At 42.6% G+C, this 22,370-nt stretch overlaps 1 protein-coding gene and 1 long non-coding RNA gene across 3 annotated transcripts in view; both read left to right on the forward strand.

Annotated features, from left to right (window-relative positions):
- Positions 1–8,605, forward strand: part of TBC1D30 (TBC1 domain family member 30) — a 120,328-nt gene extending 111,723 nt beyond the window's left edge. For both annotated transcript variants that reach the window (XM_045365564.2, XM_005571447.5), the window contains 2 exons: positions 485–691; positions 4,971–8,605. In XM_045365564.2, coding sequence (XP_045221499.2) covers positions 485–691; positions 4,971–5,758 — 995 coding nt within the window. In that variant the 3' untranslated portion in view covers positions 5,759–8,605. The remainder of the gene's footprint in view (positions 1–484; positions 692–4,970) is intronic.
- A 5,222-nt stretch (positions 8,606–13,827) lies between these two features.
- Positions 13,828–22,370, forward strand: part of LOC107126726 (uncharacterized) — a 108,806-nt gene continuing 100,263 nt past the window's right edge. Inside the window, exon 1 of the long non-coding RNA XR_001483467.3 lies at positions 13,828–13,919. This is a non-coding gene — a long non-coding RNA (uncharacterized lncRNA). The remainder of the gene's footprint in view (positions 13,920–22,370) is intronic.

Below are 22,370 nucleotides of genomic sequence, written 5' to 3' on the forward strand. Positions count from 1 at the left end.
AGTATTGATAATGTTATAAATTGTGTTACTATTTTTAATGTAAGAAGAATGCACTTTTAATGACTGTCTAAACTCTACAAACCATCAATCCTGTATAAATCCTCATGCAGTTGTGTGGAAATCTGTACAATGATTTTAGAAATTAGGAGTTATATCTTTCTAAGGGAATCTTAGAAAATGGCAGTGATTTTTATCTGGAAGCAGTTGATGTTATGTCTATATAGCTAACAAACTGGTAACAAAATCAAACACTGAACCCACATAGCTCATGTCAGACCCACAGTTAGGTTAATAAGAAAATACAGAAATATTTTCAGGAGCACATCAAAATAGGCACTAGACAAACTCTAGTATGCATTTTTTTCTTGTGGTTTAGAAGTTAATGGAGGTTAAGATACTGCACTGGGTTGTAGTGTAATCAATTTCCGTTTACTCCTGTTCCCCTCTGCCGACCATCTCCTTATGTCTCATCCTTCGAGTGCAGAGCCAAATGAGGAGCAGAGTCTGAGATCTAATAACATTGCAGAGCTGAGTCCAGGAGCAATCAATTCCTGTCGAAGTGAATACCACGCAGCTTTTAACAGTATGATGATGGAACGCATGACCACAGATATCAATGCACTGAAGCGGCAGTACTCTCGAATTAAAAAGAAGCAACAGCAGCAGGTGCATCAGGTGTACATCAGGGCAGGTAATGCGATTCTTCATCTCAATCAATTTCAACTCTATCTCAACTTGTGAAATGAAGAACAAATAATCCTAGTAAGGCCTTGGAATTACTAACTGTAGCTCAGTATCTGTCAACACAGCTGGCTTGAGATAATAGCATATTTAGCAACTCATTTTAAATTTTATTTTATCAGGCTCTAAAGAAGAAAAAGACTGCAGGTTCTTTTTAGGCCCCAAGGACCAGGCAGTTGATGGTATTAAACACGTCTCTACTATGTGTGCTGTGGAGAAGGGTTTACAAATGATTAAAGTGTTGCAAAGCCATGCAGTCCTTGGACTTGAGAAATTTTGGAGCTTTTGCCCCATAAATTTTATGCATCTGAGTATAGAATTTAGCTATCTGCACACTAGTAAATTAAGCTATATACTAGTCATTTAGGTGATATTATAACAGATGTTGTGATCAGAGAAAATGGAAAAAAAAAACATTAAAAAGCCTGTGCTTTGCTGACGGCAAGTATCTTGGGAGTATACTAAAAAGAATACAATTATAATGCAATTGGAAATGCTCTTTTCCAAGGATTGCCAAGCTTTTTTCTTTTCATTTCCAAAAATCCCAGTGAACAATCTGCTTTATTGTTTAATATATGCTGATTTGGGAGTTGTTTATTCTTGCTTGAAGTGAATATCCTAATGAAAATGATGCTTGTCCAGAATTAACCAAAATACAAATTTGATGTGTTTTTAAAGTGGCATGTGAGCATGTGACTGATCTTGCACAAAAACTGAATTTACCTTTCATTTATCAGAGAAGAATAGTTGACTTCTTGACGATTCTCACTTTATCCTGAATCATTAAGAAACCAGTCACAAAATAAATGAACAATTTCACTTTAAGTTTCAAAAACATTGGCACATACATTTCCTCATTTTGTCCTTAAAACAAATCAATGAGGAAGGCAAGGACAGATAGTCTCATCTTCTTCCAAATGGTGTGGAAATGGTGATTCAGGAAGGCTTAGCAATTGTCCAGGGTTATATAGCTGTAGTGAGTGGTCAGGCCAGGGAAGGCTTAGCAATTGTCCAGGGTTATATAGCTCTAGTGAGTGGTCAGGCCAGGGCTAGAACACAGGTGTTCTGATTCTTCGTACAGTCCCTTTTAAACTACACTGTACAAGTCTTTGGGTGTGATGGTAAACAATTGCTCAGGGTGCTAAATTGACCCAGTGGCTTGTATTCTCATCAGGGATCAGCAAACTGTGATCTGTAGGCCAAATCCTGCTCACTACCTGTTTTTGTAAGTACAGTTTTTTGTTTGTTTGTTTGTTTGTTTGTTTTGAGATGGAGTCTTACTCTGTCATTCAGGCTGGAGTGCAGTGGTACAATCTCAGCTCACTGTAACCTCCACTTCCCAGGTTCAAGCAATTCTTGTGCCTCAGCCTCCCAAGTAGCTGGGATTACAGGATGCACCACCACGCCCGGCTAATTTTTGTATTTTTAGTAGAGACAGGGTTTCACCATGTTGGCCAGGCTGGTCTTGAACTTCTGACCTCAGGTGATCTGCCCACCTTGGCCTCCCAAAGTGCTGGGATTATAGGAGTGGGCCACCGCACCCAGCCTGTAAATACAGTTTTATTGGAACACAGGCATGCCCTTTTTTTTACAGGTTGTCTAAGGCTCCTTTCACACTACAGTGGCTAAAATATTTACAGTCTGGTCCTTTACAGGAAAAGTTTGCTGACCCTTTCTCTAGATCATGGTTGATGTGGTTATCTTTAAGGGAGAGATTGCCGCTCAAAGGCAAAGCTCTAGAGCATTGGTTCTTGAAATTTAGTGTGCATAGAGATCATTTGGGGATCTGCTAAAATATAGACTCTGTTTCAGTGGGTTTGGAATAGAGCTGAAATTATATGTTTCTAACAAGCCCGTAGGCACTGCTGGTGCTGCTGCTTGGGGACTGTATTAGTCTGTTTTCACACTGCAAAGAGACATACTTGAGACTAGGCAATTTATAAGAGGCTTAATGGACTTACAGTTAGTTTCACATGGCTGGGGCAGCCTCACAATCATGGTGGAAGGTAAGGAGGAACAAGTCACATCTTACGTGGATGGCAGCAGGCAAAGAGAACTTGTGCAGGGAAACTCCCATTTTTGAAATCATCAGATCTTGTGAGACTTAGTCACTATCACGAGAACAGCATGGGAAAACCCACCTCCATGATTCAGTTATCTCTTACTGGGTCCCTCCTACAACACGTGGGAATTATGGGAGCTAGAAGACGAGATTTGGGTGCAGACACAGCCAAACCATATCAGGGACCATGGTTTGAGCAGCATGGTTTTAGATGAGATGGTATACGATAGGATTAGCAGCACAGGGGGAGAGACTGAACTTGAATTAGAGGCAAAAAGACCTTAGCTTCTGAGACTTAATGGAAGGTGGTGAGCATGGCGGTTGAGGTATCAGCTTCCGAGGTTAGGGAGGATGGGAAATAGAGGCCTTTCAGACTTGATAGCTTTTGTTTTCATGGAGAAATTGGGGGAGAGTTGTTTGGTGGGAATAAGGTGGGGGTTGGGAGTACATGAGAGGTTAAAGAAAGTAATGAAGATTTAGTTAGGTCATTGAAAGGAGTGAGACAGGGAAATGAAAAGATTGTTTGGCATTGAGGACCCAGTGAAATGATAGGTCATGAATTTGAAGGGCTCAGTTTCAGAAAAAAGAATGTGGATTATGGATCCCAGGTTGGGGCTTTACTAGCAATGTGTGACAAAGAGACAGGGATGCCTATGAGGCAGTGATCTAAGCGGTCGGCCATGCATCTGGCAGGGTAGAGGTGTCAGTGAGCCGAAGACACATGAGGGGTTATGAGGAGCCTGAGGAATAAGGAGCCAGAAGTCTCTGTGGTTCATTACCACATATAGTTAGACTGGGAGCCTGAGAGCTGGAAGAGCCAAAGTGAGGAGTATTAGAATTAAATATTTTCACATAAGGTGGAGCTGGGTGATAAGGTTTAGGATGGAACTGGGGAGGCTGAGGAACTATGAGAATGTAATGGAGGGCCAATCACAGTGACAGTCAAATAATTGGTGAGGTGGCAGCAATGTGGTGAAGAGGAGACAGTTATCAACATTTTCAGTTGATATTGGGGTATGACCAGTGGTAAATGACAGCAGGAGAGAAGGGTGGAAGTTAGTTCAGCCAGATGACATGGACATCAAGGAGGAAGGAAACTCACACACACAGGGAGAGGCCTTCTCCCTACAACTTCTCTCTGCAGCTGCCATCCTGGGACCATGTGTGTTGAATGCTGCACTGGAAATAGGAGCCTGGTCATCGCCACAGGAGGTCAACGATAATGCCATTGACAGTGCCTTCTAGGAGAACAAAGCTTTTTTGTTTGTTTGTTTTGAGAAGGAGTCTTGCTGTATTACCCGGCTGGAATGCAGTGGCGCAATGTTGGCTCACTGCAACCTTCACCTCCCAGGTTCAAGCAGTCTACTGCCTCAGCCTCCCAAGCAGCCGGGCCTACAGGTGCGCACCACCGCACCTGGCTAATTTTTGTATTTTTAGTAGAGACAGGGTTTCATCATGTTGGCCAGGCTGGTCTCGAACTCCTGGCCTAAAGTGATCCTCCTGCCTTGGCCTCCCAAAGTGCTGGGAATTACAGGCATGAACCACGGCACCTAGCTGAAGTCAAAGCTTTTGGTGCTTTTCAGTTTTCAATTGGCTTTCAAAGTCCATTGAGGACACAGGAATGGTTTTTCATCTCTAGGGCTAGATGCTGGATAGCTGTGATTTCACTGCATTCTCATTACCTTTTTATCACTTCTGTCACTCTGCTGGATCTCACTTCATAATATGCAGTGTGTTCTTTTCCTACCTCTCAGAGGCTGACAGATGATAATCCATATGGTCATAGTGTTTGTTGTGTTATTTTTTTAAATCTGCAAAGATTTTTCTAGGTACAGTAACTCTGAAGTTGCTACTCAGAGACAAGAGCTCTCTGTAAAAAAAACATTAGGGGGTCCAGGCCCTAATTAGGAATGAGGAGTCAGATGTTCCTTTTTGTATCATCACCCTATGGTCCCTTCTTCTTTAAAGAAGAGAGCATTGGTATTCCAGGCTCTTGGGTTGAATTCGGTTTCTGCTGTCTTCAGTCACATGCCTCTGCCCCTCCCTGCGGAATACATGGGAAGGGATGTGGTGGGCCAGGCTGGGAGGACCTCCGTGTGATTTCTGTTCCATGGTGGATGTGTTTCTCTGTGGTGCACTTCATACTACCTTTCAACATTTCTTTCAGACAAAGGGCCAGTGACCAGCATTCTCCCGTCTCAGGTAAACAGTTCTCCAGTTATAAACCACCTTCTTTTAGGAAAGAAGATGAAAATGACTAACAGAGCTGCCAAGAATGCTGTCATCCACATTCCTGGTCACACAGGAGGGAAAATGTCTCCTGTCCCCTACGAAGACCTTAAGACAAAGCTCAACTCCCCGTGGCGAACTCACATCCGAGTCCACAAAAAGAACATGCCAAGGACCAAGAGTCATCCGGGCTGTGGGGACACCATAGGGCTGATAGACGAGCAGAACGAGGCCAGCAAGACCAACGGGCTGGGGGCGGCAGAGGCGTTCCCCTCTAGTTGTACAGCGACAGTTGGAAGAGAAGGCAGCAGCCCCGAAGGCAGTACCGGGAGGACGATCGAGGGGCAGTCTCCAGAGCCGGTGTTTGGAGATGCTGATGTGGATGTGTCTGCGGTTCAGGTGAAGTTGGGGGCCCTGGAACTGAACCAGAGGGATGCTGCAGCTGAAACTGAGCCCGAGGTGCACCCACCCTGCCAGCGGCACTGCCCAGAGCCGCCGAGTGCACCTGAAGAAAACAAAGCCACCAGCAAACCTCCCCAAGGCAGCAACTCAAAAACCCCCATCTTCAGCCCTTTCCCCAGCGTCAAGCCCCTGCGGAAATCTGCTACTGCCAGGAACTTGGGATTATATGGCCCTACAGAAAGAACACCGACTGTGCACTTTCCTCAAATGAGCAGGAGCTTCAGCAAACCCGGTGTTGGAAACAGTGGCACTAAGAAACGATGATGTCTCCCCGAAACTTTGTATCTGGACTCACCTTTTCACAGTAGTGTAAGGGTTGCAGCTGAATGGCTCTAAAAGAGTTTTATTTGTCCAGTGAAAATGAGTAGGTTCAGGGATGAGCAACAGCCCATAAAAAATGGGAACTGGAAGTTTTATAATAGGAGTTAGAAACAGGGCTGTTTTCCCATCTACTTGCTAACTGATGAAGTGGATTCTTGTGGCAAAATAAATATTGTGGTTTTATAGTGTGAATTTTTCCCAATTTTTCATTGTGAGCTATTTAAAAAAGACTATATATCTAGACTGTTAACTCTTATCCATCCTTCTGTTCTGGGGGCCTTCAGAGTCCCTGTGACAGTGCCCCCAAACCTTCTAGTTCTCTGGGTATTACTAATATTCAAGCATGCACATACCAGTTTGCTAGGACAGAAACTGTAAAAAGAAAGTAAGTTTCTTCGTTACAAAAAACTTCCTGATCTTCCTTTTCATGGTTTACGGAGGGGATTGTGTCCTGTGAGATTTCCTACAGTATGAGTCTCAATTTTTTAAAAAAATTCTTATGCTAAATCATAGGAGAAAAATCTAGATAGCCTTTCTTTAACTGTCTATTTCTACCTGCAAAATGAAGAAAATCTTTCATCTCTTGAAATTTCGGTCGATAACCCAGCTGAAGATCTTATGCACAGGACACACTTGGCATATGCTTTAAGCAGTTGCTCCGGACAGCTTGCTCGCGCCACTGAGCTTTTCCTGAGGTTTGTGTTCTCCTCTTGAGGAGAGCTTTCATCCTCAGTGGTACGGATGACTTGATGGGCTCCACACAGAGCCTGGCCTGCATCCCCTACCACACAGCTCACTCACCCACCAGCTCTCGACTGCAGACGCACAAGGCCTCTGTTCAGAAGCCAGAACATAGCACCTGTGACTCTGTTACTTGAATTTTGTGCTTTTTGATTGGAGTCCTTTGTTGAGTACTTTGTTACTTGAACACTGCCTTTCTCTGGAGAAGGCCCCAGTGCTTTCTAGCTCCCTCTCACTCCTGCCCTTTCTAGCTCTCTCTCACCCAGCGGGTCAGGGATAGCACCTCTTGTCTCCACTATGCAGATGGGAACTCTGAGCCACACAGAGGTGAACTAGCACTTCAGTTACTCAAGGTCAGTACTCCCGGTATTCCAAGTGACTTAGCCACATTTCCTTCAGTGCAATAGGCAGGTTTAATGCTCTTTGTACACAGAGGCATTGGCTACATAGCTTGTAAAAACCAAGACTGGGAAGCCATTCACTAAAATCCCTCCTGACTCAAAGGACCTGTCTCCAGATGGTACAGAGTCCCTTGATGGCGTTTTACAAAACCAGCTCTGACTTCCTTATCCTGAACAGGGAGCTTATTTTAAGAATGCTTCATGCACCTGTTATTTGGCTGAGCAACAGGCTCACTCCTCAATCCCTTCTGCCCGCCGTCATTAGAGGAATAGACTCAGCCTTCATGTCTGTCTCTGGAAGACTACTGGCAATACTTTCAGGAATATTGTTGATGCAGCCAATATTGATTTGAGCAAATGGATTGTTAATTCTGAAACGAAAACTGTAATTGTAGAGCAGGCTTTTACTATGAGAGGTACTAATTTTTATAATAGAGAATGTGGTTGTGTGGGCTTTTTTTTGAACAGAAAACACACAATGACCTATACCGTGAGAAAAGCTATTTTATCCTCTTCATGGTATTTTTACCCCCAAAGGAACTGAAGATGGAAAATATGACTAATAAGTTATTACAGTTTTGGTCTTGAATTCTGTGCCATCTGAAGTTAGCATCCAGCTTCTTAAAAAGCAGCCACGCCCACAGCCTGTTTTTTGGGAAGGGTGTAGGTGGAGAGATGGGCTTATTTTGCATACCACCCTCAGGGCCCAGAGACCCACTGCATTTTCCAAAGTTAAGCAAATGACACCATTTTCTTCCATCAGCTAAACTTTACAGATAAGAATGATTCCACCTCATATCCGTTTCTTTGCCCCTTCCCAAATGAGTCAGAATAGTCATGTTCCCCTTGAGGGATGTCTGACTTGAATGGAGAATTGTTCTTTCCTCTCTTGAATCAGCTCACTAGCTCCCTGATGGTCTGGGTTCAAGGAGTTGGTTAATGAGGTAGAGGCCACTTATTCAAGTCCTTGGGATTGCACCATTGCTGTCCACAAACAGTATCAACAACACATGCTGTGCCCTGTGAACACTCTCCTCTCACCTGTTTCCAGGGTTGGTCTTCCTGAGAAGGGGATGGAGGAGATAACACACAGTTTGGGATAAGTATCTGTTGAATGAATGAATAACTGAATGGATAATAATAGTCCTCTGAGACAAAAATGGCCTTGTCAGAATTTTGAAAATCCAGCAGATTCCTGTTAAAGCACTCTGTGTACCAATAACATGCATGCATTGTACCAAGTAATCACAATGTGAATTGGTCAATTAATGAGCCTTGCCTACTTTAGAAAATAAAGAAACCTGCAGTAGCCTCTACCACACAGCATGTACAAAGACCAGTATGGACTTGCTGTCTTCCCTATGTATTGGACACTGTATGCAAACACCAGAAGTACTTAACAAGTAGTGGTTTCTTGATTTTTAGATATGTCTGTAGCCTCTTAGCACTTTTGCCGGGAATCAACTCATTTTGATGCCTCTGCACCTCAGTTCCTCTTACAAAAGCCTCCAGATGATCTAAATCTAGTTAGCAATGTCAGCCTATGGACTGCAACGGTTTGGGACATTGTATTCCTTTGTTTGTCTCTTGTTCTGAAGGATTGTATTGATCACAAAGTTATATGCATAAAGATTCTCATTGTTGTAAATGTTGTGCCATTGTCTGAGTGCATGCATGGAACACTGTTGTGACCGTCCCTTCTCCCTTCTTCCTTCACCCCCAACCCCAGACCCCACTTGGTCACATGAACCAGGGAAACAGCCCGATAATCTCCATCTTCCCCAGTCTAATCACTGGGTTGCAGGGTGGCCTGTGACCTGCTCAGCATTTGAAGAATAGCTGGTTCCTGAATATGAGTAAGCACAGAGTTTAAAACTAAGAGAGTTTACCTAAAATTAACCTTTAGATCTACCATTTATTTTTGTCTTAATAAAATGAACAATAAGAATACAGTTTAGCTGCATGGCATTAAGGATTCTGTATGAATAGATGTATAGTTGCTACCATCTCCCCATATAAAATCTCTTTTTACAGTGTTTCTGAGCCACTTTCTTTGCTGCCTACAGCATTTGAGGCAGCATTTAAAATATATTGTTTTTCCTAACTAGAAAAGTAGCAGGTTTTAGAAAATTGGGAAAACAGAGCATAAGGAATCATCAGTATTCTGTATAGATCTTTCCAGTACGTTTGTGTATGTGTGTACACGCCATTATCTACAAAAAAAGGTATTTTGAACGTGGTAGTTTAAGCTGTCTTTCTGGTAAATGCTCTTATACAATATGATTTTTAGTGACTAATATTCCTGCATGTGTTCATGCTGGAATTCACATAACCAGTACCTTGTCGAATAGGAGGTTTCTGACTAGATAGTAGTAGAGACCGTAACCTGTTACATGTATGTAGATAGCCCAAATTATTTTCTTAGGATATGCGTATAGAAGTGGAGTTGAAGGGTCAGGAAATATGTCCATTTTTAAAACACATATAGCTCCAAATTGCCATTCTTAAAGGTTGAAGTTATACAAGCAGTGAATCAGAATGCCTGCTTCTCTACATCCTGGAAGAGGCAGCAATCTCTTTCCTTTTTTTTCTTTTCTATGACTTCTAGTGTTGAAGTGCCAACAGAAGTGTTTTAGAAGCAGTGATAATGGACACTCATAACACCCATATCTCATTCCTGACTTTTAAAAGAAGCATTAAGTAAGATGTTGGCTGAGGTTTCTGGTAGGTGCCTATTATTAGGTTAAGAAAATTCCCTTTTATTCTTTGCTTGCTAAGAGTTTTTTTTTTCCCATCAACAGGTATTAACTTTCATAAAAAGAACTTTAATTGTATCTTTTGAGAAGGGAATAGTGTTTGAGACTTGGTATCCTGAACGCAAAGAAATAGCCATTACTAGGTTTTGTCAAAGAATACCAGATATTTTAGAGTTAGAAGTTATGCAGTAAAAGCTTTATGTGCAACATGTTCATTGAAGTATTAAATGTACTAATGGAAACCTGAAAACAATGTAAACATTGGGAGATGTTTGGGTGAATTATGATTCATCCCCAGGATGGAAATGTGAAGGCCAGTGAGTATTTGGGCCACTGAAGTGGGAGTTATCTGTTATCCACATCAGGCAGCTCAGAGTAAAGTCAGCAAGTCTACAGTCATAGAGCCACCAGGATACAGTGATGGATGGGAGCCTCCTGGCTGAAGGTAGAACTGTGGGAGTGGTTCTTCCACAAAGGCAGCCAGTGCTCACCTGAATGGGGACTGGTACTGTAGGTGTTGGGTCAGCTTCCGTGCAGTTCCCTGCTGGCCATCTCCCAATGCTGAATGTCTGACTCAATTCAGGCTGCTGTAACAAAGTACCATAGACTGAGGTGGCTTAAACAATGGCATTTCTTTCTCACAGTTCTGGAGCTGCGAAGTCAAAAATCAAGGTGTCTGCAAATTTGGTGTCTGGTGAGGAAGGGCCCTCTTCCTGGTTTGCAGATGATTACCTTCTTGCTGTGTCCTCACACGATGGAGAAAGGGAGTACGTTCTGGTCTCTTCCTCTTCTGATAAGGGCACTAACCTCATCATGAGGGTCCCATCCTCATGATGTCATCTAAACCTAATTACCTCCCAATGGCGCCACCTTCAAATACCATCACCTCGAAGGTTGCTTCCTTCCTGGTGGTTTGCTCTGGTCAGACCAAATGACCTCCTGCAAAGTGCCACTCGATCCCATTCTCTCCATCCCTTCCATCCCAGGCAATCTTTATCTGGCTATGCCAACCTGTGCCCCAGGGGCTTCAAGAGTTATTGTTTTAACATTAAAAAAACCAGAAAGTTGACTGTTTCTTAGTGTTTACATTCTTGCTATAACAATTCTAGTTTGCCTTTAGGCAATGCTGATCACTGGGAAGGAGGTGGATCGATTCTCCTATGGTACCAACAGTTTTTCTGGGAGGAAACTTCCTGATAACCTGGGAATCTCCCTATCCCTGGAGGGTCCAGGAATCTGTATGAAAACATGAAACAAAGCAAAAAATTTTAAAAAACCTCCCTTAGTAATTGTTTTCTTTTTGAGACAGGGTGGAGTGTACATAGCCCGAATTATTTTCTTAGGATATGCGTATAGAAGTGGAGTTGAAGGGTCAGGAAATATGTCCATTTTTAAGACACATATATCTCCAGGCTGGAGTGCAGTGGCACAATCTTGGCTCACTGCAACCTCCACCTTCCGTGTTCAAGCAATTCTCCTACCTCAGTCTCCCAAGTAGCTGGGACTGCAAGTGTGTGCCACCATGCCTGGCTAATTTTTCTGTTTTTAGTAGAGATGGGGTTTCATCATGTCCACCAGGCTGGTCTTGAACTCCTGGCCTCAGGTAATCTGCCCTCCTTGGCCTCCCAAAGTGCTAGGATTACAGACGTGAGCCACTGTGCCTGGCCTTCCTTAGTAAGTTTAACGTTGAACTAAGTTTAGCAACCACTGAACAAGTTGACTAGCCATATGTCACCTGATGACAGGGGTAATGATGGGGAAATTGTTAGGTAATTTCAATGATGTGGAAATATCATGGAGTGTGCTCACACAAACCTAGATGGTATAGCTTACTACACACCTGGGCTATATATGATGTGGCCTATTGCTCCTAGGCTACAAACCTGTATAGCAAGTTACTGTGCTGAACACTGCAGTCAGTTGTAACACAATGGTAATTGTCTATCTAAACATATTAGAAAAGGCACAGTAAAAATACAGTATTCCAATCACTCAGGACCACCATAGCATATGAGGTCCATCGTTGACTGAAACATGATGTGGCACATGACTGTATTAAAATGGTCTCCTAACTGGTCTCACTGCCATCCATTTTGGACCCTCCCCCTGCCCACCCCACCTCTCTGCTACTCGGCTATACCCTGCTGCCAGAATGATCTTTCTAAAATGAAAAACTAATTGGGCCATCCCTCTGGTCAAAATCCTTCTTCATTTTGTGGAGGGTAAAAGCTAAAATCCTTATCTTAGCGTGATTTGACCCATGGTTAATTTTCCGTCTTATTTTCCCACACCTTCCCCATTCATTACCTCGTGCGACCTATCCTCACCAGTACCATAACATCGACCATCTGTGGAGCTCCTTGAGCTCAGCACTATACCAGCTCCTTTGTGCTATCTCACTCATTCCTCTCAAGAGCTCTGTGAAGCTTACTGGCACTATATTATAGATGATGAAGGCAAAGTGAGCAGTTACATCCTTGGCCACTTGGAAGGAGGTGGATGAATTCCCCTATATGACCAACAGTTTTCTGGGAGGAAATTTCCTGATACCTCAACCTAGGAATCTCCCTATCCCTGGAGAGTTCAGGAATCTATATTAAAATGTGAAACAAAGCAAAAAACAAACCTCTGTTAGTAATTATTTTTTGTTTTTGTTTTTGAGACAGAGTCTTGCTCTGTCGCCCGGGCTGGAGTGCAGTAGCACAGTCTCAGCTCACTGCAACCTGCTCACTGCAACCTATTGAACTGGTAAATGACTTCTGGATCCATCTGACACCAGAGCCTGAGCTCTTCCTTTGCTACACTGTCTTATAACTTTGCCCGTAACTCCAAGTTCCCTGAAGGCCCCCCACTCCCCTAATGCCCTCATACTGCTGTGTATTCATAAATCCTCGCTTTGAGCACCTTCCTTGCTCCAGTCTGCCTGGCAGATACCTACCTATCCTTTTTGTCTCATCGCACACATTAATGGGGTAAAATCCAATCTATACCATTATATGATTTGGGGCAAGAGTCTTAACATCTGAGACCTTCAATTTCCACATCTGTACAATGAGAATAATTTCAATCTCATAGGGTTCATTGTGGACAACTGCCATCTTCGCTGCCTAGAATTTACTATGCTTTGGCAACACTGCCCTACTTTTGCTTGGGGAGCCAGCCCTCCTCCACCTCTGCCCAAGTACTTCCGGTGACAGTGATGGCCCTGGAGGGAGCATAGGGCCTGAGCTCAGACACTCAGGACTCTTCCTCCTCCTCGCCATGGTGTCTGACCCATGGATGAGCCACAGGCAAAAAAACTCAATTCCTGGGCTCTTGTTTTGAACTCTCAGGGAAGCAGACTCACTCGTTTCTACTGGATTTGGTCCTAAGTTGCTAAGGTTTGGGGAAAATTGGGTTACAATAGCTTATGTGATAAACTCCATAAATGGATATGCAACAGAATTTAACCTGGAAGGAAAAAGCCCAGGAGTTGTTGCTGGCAGCCATCTTGTAACCATGAGGGGAGAGCTTGTGGGAGAAGAGTTAACACTGAGCAAGCAGAGCTGAGGAACAGAGAAACTAGGCTGCTTTCAGGGCTTGTGAGCTCTGGATCAGGCCATGCCTGAAGCCAATTTGTCTCATTCTATTTACTATATCAGCTAACATTCCAATTTTGGGCTTTAACCAGTTTGGTCAGATTTTCTACCACTCATGTTGAAAATTAATTGGAACAGAGGTGTTGTGAAGATTACAGATGATAAGGGCAAAATGGTGGCTATATCAGTGCAGTAGTCAGGATTATTTTTGCTTTCCAGTGACTCAAACCTCTCCTAAACTGCTCTCTCAGTTTTGGCTCCATCTTCCCATCATAATAACAGATGGTGTAGAGAGGTGTAGAGAGGTGACAGAGTCAAGGAACATGGTTCTTGTTTTCTGAAGATGGTTCTTTCTTCAAGCCCTTTGAGTTCTTCTTTGGTCTTATATTCTTGTCACAGAAGGAGAGATGATTTTGAGTAAAACTGTCTTTCACCAGTTTTGTCTACCATTCCGACTCCATCTGCATTCCTGGAGGAGTCCTGTTGAGGACAGAGTGACTGTGAGCAAAACGTGAAGAGCTATGTCACCAAGTTCCATAAAATTTGGGAGTCCAAGCAGCATATTTGTGGGATTTGTCTGACAGAACACAATGGAAACAGAGTGTGGCATTCACTCCACCTCCCCCAGGTGACCGGCAGCTTTCTCACAGAGGAGGGGCTCTAGCGCATCCCTAATGGCATCTGCGGGGAAGCAGCAGGGCTGGGTGAGAAAGTGGGTCTCAAGGGACCTGCAGTGTTCAGCAGAGCCGTGGGAGGACCTGCTGGGAGCACATTTGTTTAGGAACACATGAGAGGTGCCCCGTGAAGATTTCAAGAAAACCTTGCCCAGTTAAGGGGATGGGAGGACTGTATAGGTCCTGTTTCAAAATATGTCTGTGAGAACAGTGTTGAGTCATTGTTGCTACAGGAACCCTGTGTGAACCAAGAGGTTGCTAAGGTCTGGGGAAGGTTGAGCTACATATAACTTATGTGATGAACTCCACAAATGTCTATGCAACGGAATTTAACAGATGGTGAAAAGCATAAAGATTTTTGTTGCATGTACAGCTATGGAGCAGAATTTCTATACATTAAAAAGTGCTTCTATCACAATAATAAACATTACTCAGTGGCAATCCTAGGCATCATGTAGCTCAATGATTTTCAAAGGTTTTAAAGAAGCCGAACATTATAAAATTATTGTTTAGACTTTTATTTTAATTAGATAATATTTGCACATGGTGAAAATTTAACATGTACAAAAGCACATAGGAAAACTAGGTCTCCCTCTACTCGTTGACCCCGTCCACCCAAAGCCTCTACCCACAGGAAACTATTGTTACTCCTTTCTTTTGTATCCTTTCAGAGATGTTTTATGCATATCCAAGCACATTTTCACACACACACTTTTGTAAGCAGTAGCACAATAACCTTCTGAACTTTGCTTTTTCACTATGTACCATGGAGATCGTTCCAGAACAGTGCAAGTAGAGCCACCTTGTTCTTTTTTACTGCTGCATAGATTTCCATTTCAGGTCTGTGCACAATACATTTATTCTCTAATCTATTATTAGATTCCTTTTGTTTGCTTCCAATTTCATATCTATGGAATATGCATATCCTTGTACATATGATGTAATACTACAAATGAGCAAGTTAGCTAAGGAATACATTCTAAGATATGGAATTACTTGTCAACATTGCTCATTGAAAATTTTGATACATATTGCCAAATTGCTCTCCACAGATGTTTCATAAGTTTCTACTGCCATCAGCAATGTATGAAAGTGCTTAATTCCTCCTACCCCCCACATCACTCAGTATCTTATCAAACTTTTTGATCTTTTCTGATTGGGTGAGTACTTAATGTATATTTGAAAAATATGCATAAGGTTGACATATATTTAAAAGTTATTTATATGTCCTTTGTTCATAGCCTTTGCTCATTTTTGCTCTTTTTTTCTTTTCTTTTTTTTTTTAATTATACTTTAAGTTCTAGGGTACATGTGCATAACGTGCAGTTTTGTTACATATGTATACTTGTGCCATGTTGGTGTGCTGCACCCATCAACTCGTCAGCACCCATCAGCTCGTCATTTACATCAGGTATAACTCCCAATGCAATCCCTCCCCCCTCCCCCCTCTGTGCTCTTTTTTTCTTACTGATCTTTTTTTTTTTTTTTGAGACGGAGTCTCACTCTGTCACCCAGGCTGAAGTGCAGTGGCACGATCTCGGCTCACTGCAAGCTCCGTCTCCCAGGTTCATGCCATTCTCCTGCCTCAGCCTCCCGAGTAGCTGGGACTATAGGCGCCCGCCACCATGCCCGGCTAATTTTTGTATTTTTTTTTTAGTGGAGATGGGGTTTCACCGTGTTAGCCAGGATGGTCTCGATCTCCTGACCTTGTGATCTGCCTGCCTCGGCCTCCCAAAGTGCTGGGATTACAGGTGTGAATCGCCGCGCCCAGCCTTTTTCTTACTTATTTGTGAGTTTTTTACGCGTTAAGAAAAATATCCTTGTCTGTAATCTGAGTCACAATATTTTTCTCATTTTGTCAATTATCTTTTGACTTTGTTCATGCTGATTTATTGCCATGTATATAGATTTAAGGTCATTTTTATTTGGTTATATATATATTTTTATCTTTTTATTATATTTATCTTTTCTATTACAGCTTCTGGGTTTTGTGTGATATTTGGAAGGCTCTCTATACTTCTTTGTGGTTATTTTAAAGTTCTTTAATTTTTTCCTTCTACTAGTTTTATGGTTTCATTTTTCATGTTTAAATCTGACTCATTTGGAATTTACTTTTGTGTAAGTTGGGAACTAAGATTCCATCTTATCATTTTTTTCCCCAAATAGTTACCTAGTGGTCCCAGCACCATTTATTAATCTTTCCCCTATTTATTGAAAATGCCACCTTTATAATCACCTACTAAATTCCTATATGTTTTAGGGTGAATATCTGGACTTTTGGAGTACCACTGAACCACTACCCTCATTAAGGTGGGGGCAGAGAGGCCAGAGCTCTGCGCACTGATTTCCTCTCTCGTTGCCAACATTACCCCTGAAGTTGCTTTGGGGGAGATCTTGGGGTTCTGGGGAACAGATTTTAAAAACTACCAGTCTGGACCACTCTCTTTTTCACTGATGAAAATCTGTAGCTTGGTGTAATTAAGTGACTTAAAATAATGTTCTGACATTGGCAAGTTGCCGTATGCCCCCAACCCCTTAACCCCCCACCATGTGCATGGAGTATATCATTGGTGTAGGAGTCGCACTGATATGAGAATCACAGAAAGTTGGCCAGGGAGCCCACAGCAGCTGTTAGGGACTGCTATAGTGTCAGAGGGCCTCATCCATGTATTTGGGGGAAAGAATGTTCCAAAAAGAGGAAACAGCAAGTACAAAGTTCCTGAGCTACATACGTAGAGAGATATGGGTATAGGTATAGAAATAGTATAGATAATTTAGAGAGACAGAGACGGAGACAGACCTAGAGATGAGAATGTGCTTCAGCTAAGAGTAGGACCATTTTTACTTAGCATGCTTTTCATATTATTAAGTTGCTATTACAATTTTCACAGCCAAAAATCCATACATGATGTTATTTGTATTGTTTATGTTGTTTTATATATTGTTTTTATTTATGCTTATATTTTCACAGCACTCCTAAATTGAGTGGAATGATTGCAAAGTGTTTCTTTCTTTCTTTCTTTCTTTTTTTTTTTTGAGACGGAGTTTCGCTCTTTTTGCCCAGGCTGGAGTGCAATGGCGCGATCTCGGCTCAGCGCAACCTCTGCCTCCCGGGTTCAAGCGATTCTCCTGCCTCAGCCTCCCGAGTAGCTGGGATTACAGGCATCCGCCACCACCCCGGCTAATTTTGTATTTTTAGTAGAGACGGGGTTTCTCCATGTTGGTCAGGCTGGTCTTGAACTCCCGACCTCAGGTGATCCACCTGCCTTGGCCTCCCAAGGTGCTGGGATTACAGGCGTGAGCCACAATGCCCGGCGCAAAATGTTTCCAATAAATGAGGATACTCCACCCCTTGCTCTCCAAAAGCTTCTCTTCAATTTGGGTTTTGGTGCCAGCAATTTAGTCTTGACTGATACAATAACGTTTCAAATTTCTAGAAATAGTTGGGGGAGGGGAAGACTAGCCTGTGTTGTAGAGTTTTGAGGACAGAAAAACAGCTTTGTACCTGATGCCTCTCCCTCAGAAAGTAGTCAGCCCCAGAGAGCCCCAGTTCCACCTTCTTTTGAAATTATTTTAGAGGTAATCTCTGGATCCCCTCCAGGAGGGACTGTCCATCCCCAACAGGTGCAGAGAATGAACCACTGCTTAAGTTTGCCTGGTAAATGATTTAAAGTGTCACTGCTAGATATGGTGGCTGTGATGTCACTACCGTGTGTATCTTGAAAAGTCAGTAAAGAATAAGTAAAACATTTGAAGAGGTTCTTATTCAGCAACAATATTTGTTTAAAGGTTTGCCAAAAACACAAAACAAAGTCTTAAACCCCAAACCTTTAACAGTATAAAAATAACAAGGCTTAAGTCATAAACATTGGATTTCCAGAATTTAAAAAGATAATTTTTGAAAAAGGAATTACATCAAGGAAAGATTTTATTTTTTTGAATTGACTCTCTTCTAAAACAAATAAAAAAGCAAACAAACAAGAAAAGCAATAACAAAAAAAAGTTGCTATCATCAATCCAGAGAAATGGATGGATTCCAATATTTTATTACAAACAAGCTTCATTCCAAACGGCAGAACAACAGGGGTCTGGCCTTCTGCATGGCTCAGGCCTGAGTTTCTGAACCGGAGGTTATATGGCGAGGCTGAGATTAAGGGTTTTCCTGTCTCATTTAATCAGGGCATAGTCACAGTTGCACCAGCAGTTGTTTTCATGTCCAATTCTGTTGGCTTTGTAGTCTGGTAAAATTCTCCCACCTCTAACAATGAGCTGACTTGGAACTTGAGACTCTGCCGTGCTGATATATTGACACCAGAAAATCTGGACACTGCTCCGGGGTTCTTTCACAAAGTCCGAGAGGTCATACTATTTTCACAGCAACACCAGGGCGTGATTTGCCTTTTTCACTCACATTTTCTCAAAAATATACAAGGAGGTTTTCAGAGGCTGCATAATGTGTGATATCACAACAGATTGAATGCAGGAGCAGATAGGAGAACCCAGCTGTCTTCTATTAAACCAGATATGAAAGAGATTTGCAAAAATGTAAATCAATGCTGCTCTTTTGCCAAATATTTTTGTTTTGGAAAATGTGGTTATTTTTCATAGAATCTTATTTATGATAAAGTATCTATTGTATTTTTAAAATAATTAAAATATTTTGACTTGACTTATAATACACTAAATAAAAGATATCATGTATAAGCTCTTTAGGGTCCTCATAATTTTTAAGAGCTTATGTGAAATTTAAAGTTTGTCTAAAGAGGTTCAGAGTCCACAAATTTTGAGAATTATGGGTCTATGGGATAGTGAAGGAAGATAAACACAAAATAACAATATTTATTGAGTGCTTCCTGTTTGACAGGCACTGTGCTAAGAGCCTTACATGGATTGCCTCCTTTAATTCTTGTAACCTCCCCTCAGAGTAAGTACCAGTGTTTCTTCTTTTATTTTTAAGAGACAGGGTCTCACTTTGTTACCCAGGCTGAAGTGCAGTGGCACAATCATAGCTCATAACTCAAACATAGCTCAACGTAATCTTGAACTCCTAGGCCTGCCTCGGCCTCCCAAAATGCTGGGAATACAGGCGCATGCCACCATGCCTGGCTTTAGTGTTCCTTCTTCTGCAGTAGATGAGGAAACTGGAGCGTGTGGAGAGGATGTTACTTTCTCAAGGTCATAGAGCCAGAGAGTGGCAGAGGATGGAATTGGACCTGGGAGTGCGGCTGTAGCTCCCTTTTTCTTTTTTTTTTTTTCTTTTTTTCTTTTGAGACAGAGTCTTGCTCTGCCGCCCAGGCTGGAGTGCAGTGGCGCGATCTCGGCTCACTGCAACCTCCACCTCCCGGGTTTACGCCATTCTCCTGTCTCAGCCTCCCCAGTAGCTGGGACTACAGGAGCCCGCCGCCACGCCCGGCTAATTTTTTGTATTCTTTAGTAGAGGCGGGGTTTCACCGTGTTAGCCAGGATGGTCTCGATCTCCTGACCTGGTAATCCGCCCGCCTCGGTTTCCCAAAGTGCTGGGATTACAGGCGTGAGCCACTGTGCCCGGCCAACTCCCTTATTCTTAACCACTTGGTGGTGGTCCCTCTAAAAGCCTGTCCCCCCACCCCTTAACCCGCTGTACTACTGCGATGTAATGGAAGATTGTGGTCTGGAAGGCAACGGGAGAGGATATTGTACTACAGGCACTCAGAAGATCTTTCCCTCTCAGAGTCGGGGTTGGACTGGACAACTGCTGGCCTCTCATGGTGTGTGGACACCACATGGGCAACTAGATCCTAAAATACAGAGACCCACACTGGTGTCCCTCCTCTTTTAAGCTGCTTTTTGGGAACAAAAAGGCCATGATTATTAAAAAGTCATAGTTTTGCAGGAAATGAAAGCCAAGACCCATTAACAGGGGTACAGCTAATGGGCACGGTGTATGAAAGAGGCAAAGGTCGCTTGGCATTGTTTTTCACTCTTAGATAAGCCGAAAAGGACCTCAGAACAATGGTGTGTTTTAGCCTAAAGAGAAAAAAAAGTGTGCTTCTAATCTGAGGGGAGAATGATGGTGTGTTAAAGAATATGAATTAGTGGATGCTAAAGAGGTCTGTTATTACTCACAAGGACTAATATTCACACAGAATTGAATTTGACTAGGCCAGCAGAAAAACTTCCAAATATTCCTTTCTGTCCAATGCAGGGATCAGCCATTATTGCCCCAAGGCAGATTAGCCTTAATTGGTCATACATTTGCAAAAATTAGCATAATGCCTTTCCATTTCTTCTATTATCTTAACTAATTGCTTTACATTGGCTCTCCTATTGTCTTATCTTTCTTGCCAATAGCACTTGATGGCCCAATGAAAGGCACTTGACTTCCCTAACAGTATGCAAACTTCATTAGCCTTGGTTCTTTAAAGGTGTTAGGCTACGTTTTCGGGTCAAAAGTCTGGGATAGTGTCAAGGGATGGGTGGACTGTCAGGGTAAGAGACACCATGGGTTTGCTCCTTGGCTTCCTTGGTTAACACACTGTGTTTTGCCACGTGAGGGGAGAACTAACAAGGTGTTTGGGAACTGAAAAATCATAGTTACAACTGAGTTCACAAAACTCTGAGCTGGAGTTGGACACGACCTTACTGGCTTCTCCTGGTAGACGACCTGTGCTCCCCAAGGTCTCCCAAAGGCATGACTAACTACTCAACTCGGTGTCATCCCAGTTCTCCAGTGAGCCATGGCCTCATTTTATTGACACTAAGAGCAACGTTCTCAGGCCAGGACAGCACTCTGGAGCTTCACAGACCAGAAAAGTCACATTCTTTCCCTCACAGAGTTTAAAGTCCTGCAGGGAAAGATAGATGGGTGAAGGAAAAGCAAACTCCAAATGGCAAATGCACACTTGGGAGCTTCCTCTTCTTTGAGATAAGAAGGAAGGCTGAAGAAACAGAAATGTTGAGAAGCTGGCGTGGGGAAGTACAGCAGGTAGAGGTGGGAGAGAGTGAAGGAATGTCTACTCCAGTTGAACAGGAGATGGGAGTTTGGGCTGTAAGTGAAGGAGGTAGGGGGAAATTGCGCTGCAGAAAAGTGAAAGACAGGTGAAATGAAATAAATGCGGTGGGCATTGGAAATTTAAATCGGATCTTAAAAAAATACTCCTGCCCCCTGGCTTAGGAAAAAAATGAACATAGGTAAGCCTTATCTTAAATAACCATCTTCCTTCCATTTCATTTGTTCCAGTTTATGTTTGGAGGATTTGTATGTGATCAGATAGTTAATAAACAGGTGAAATATGAGTACAAAGAGAAAGATCTGCAGTTACTGTAAAATCTAAGATAAAAGCTTTGGAAAGCCTCGATAAAACGGAGTTACCAAAAAAGCGTCATTGAATAAAAGGTGAGAGAGACAACTGTAAGAAAAAAAAATCATAAAAATCAGTGGAGGCAATTTTGTTTCACAAGTGTCTTAAGGTTCTCACCATATTGTAAGTAAATGCTGGACACTGTAATGATGTACAATGGTTTGATTTATGCAACGGAGACTAGCAGCAACTTGGTGAATCTGCATTCAGGAAAGAGACCCTGGCCCTGCATCGCATGATTGGTGAATAAACGCATAGTTAGATGTGTGTTTTAGGTTAAAGTCTTTAGTGAACTCTGCATGTATCATTTTATTGATTCTCTGTTCTGGCTCTTCTGATTTTTCAACGAGTTCCCTGTCAGGTATGGTTGGATAGTAAAGGGAGAGTAAAAAGGCTTGGGGTTTTGTTGTTTTCTTCCCCCTCACTTGAAGTGAGCAGGCATGTGATTATTTCATCTGACCACTAGATGCCACTATTGCTTCATGGAAATCTTTTCCAGCTGCTTTGGCTCTAGCAATTTACGCTGGACATTTTACTCTTAACTGAGAGCTTGTGTGAGGAAGGGCAGAATGGGTCCCATTGTTACCTCCTTCACCTGTGCTCAAATCTAGCAAAGTTTAAAAAGTATATAGACATGGCATTTGAATAAGGGGCACCCAGGTACAGAGTTCTCAGTCAAGGATCATTATTTCTTGAAGAATGACTTTGAAAACGGCTTCTTTTTATTTTATTTTATTTTTTGAGATGGAGTCTTGCTCTGTCACCCAGGCTGGAGTGCAGTGGCGTGATCTCGGCTCACTGCAACCTCTGCCTCCCGGGTTCAAGCAATTCTCCTGCCTCAGCCTCCCAAGTAGCTGGGATTACAGGCGAGTGCCACCACGCCCAGATAATTTTTGGATTTTTAGTAGAGACAGGGTTTCACTGTGTTGGCCAGTCTGGCCTCGAACTCGTGACCTCAAGTGATCTGCCCACCTTGGCCTCCCAAAGTGCCGGGATCACAGGTGTGAGCCACCTCACCTGGCCCAGCTTCCTTTTAAAGTAAGTAGAATGACTTATTGTAAGTGA

This window comes from Macaca fascicularis, chromosome 11, assembly GCF_037993035.2.
Source record: "Macaca fascicularis isolate 582-1 chromosome 11, T2T-MFA8v1.1".
In the NCBI taxonomy this organism is placed as follows: domain Eukaryota; kingdom Metazoa; phylum Chordata; class Mammalia; order Primates; family Cercopithecidae; genus Macaca; species Macaca fascicularis.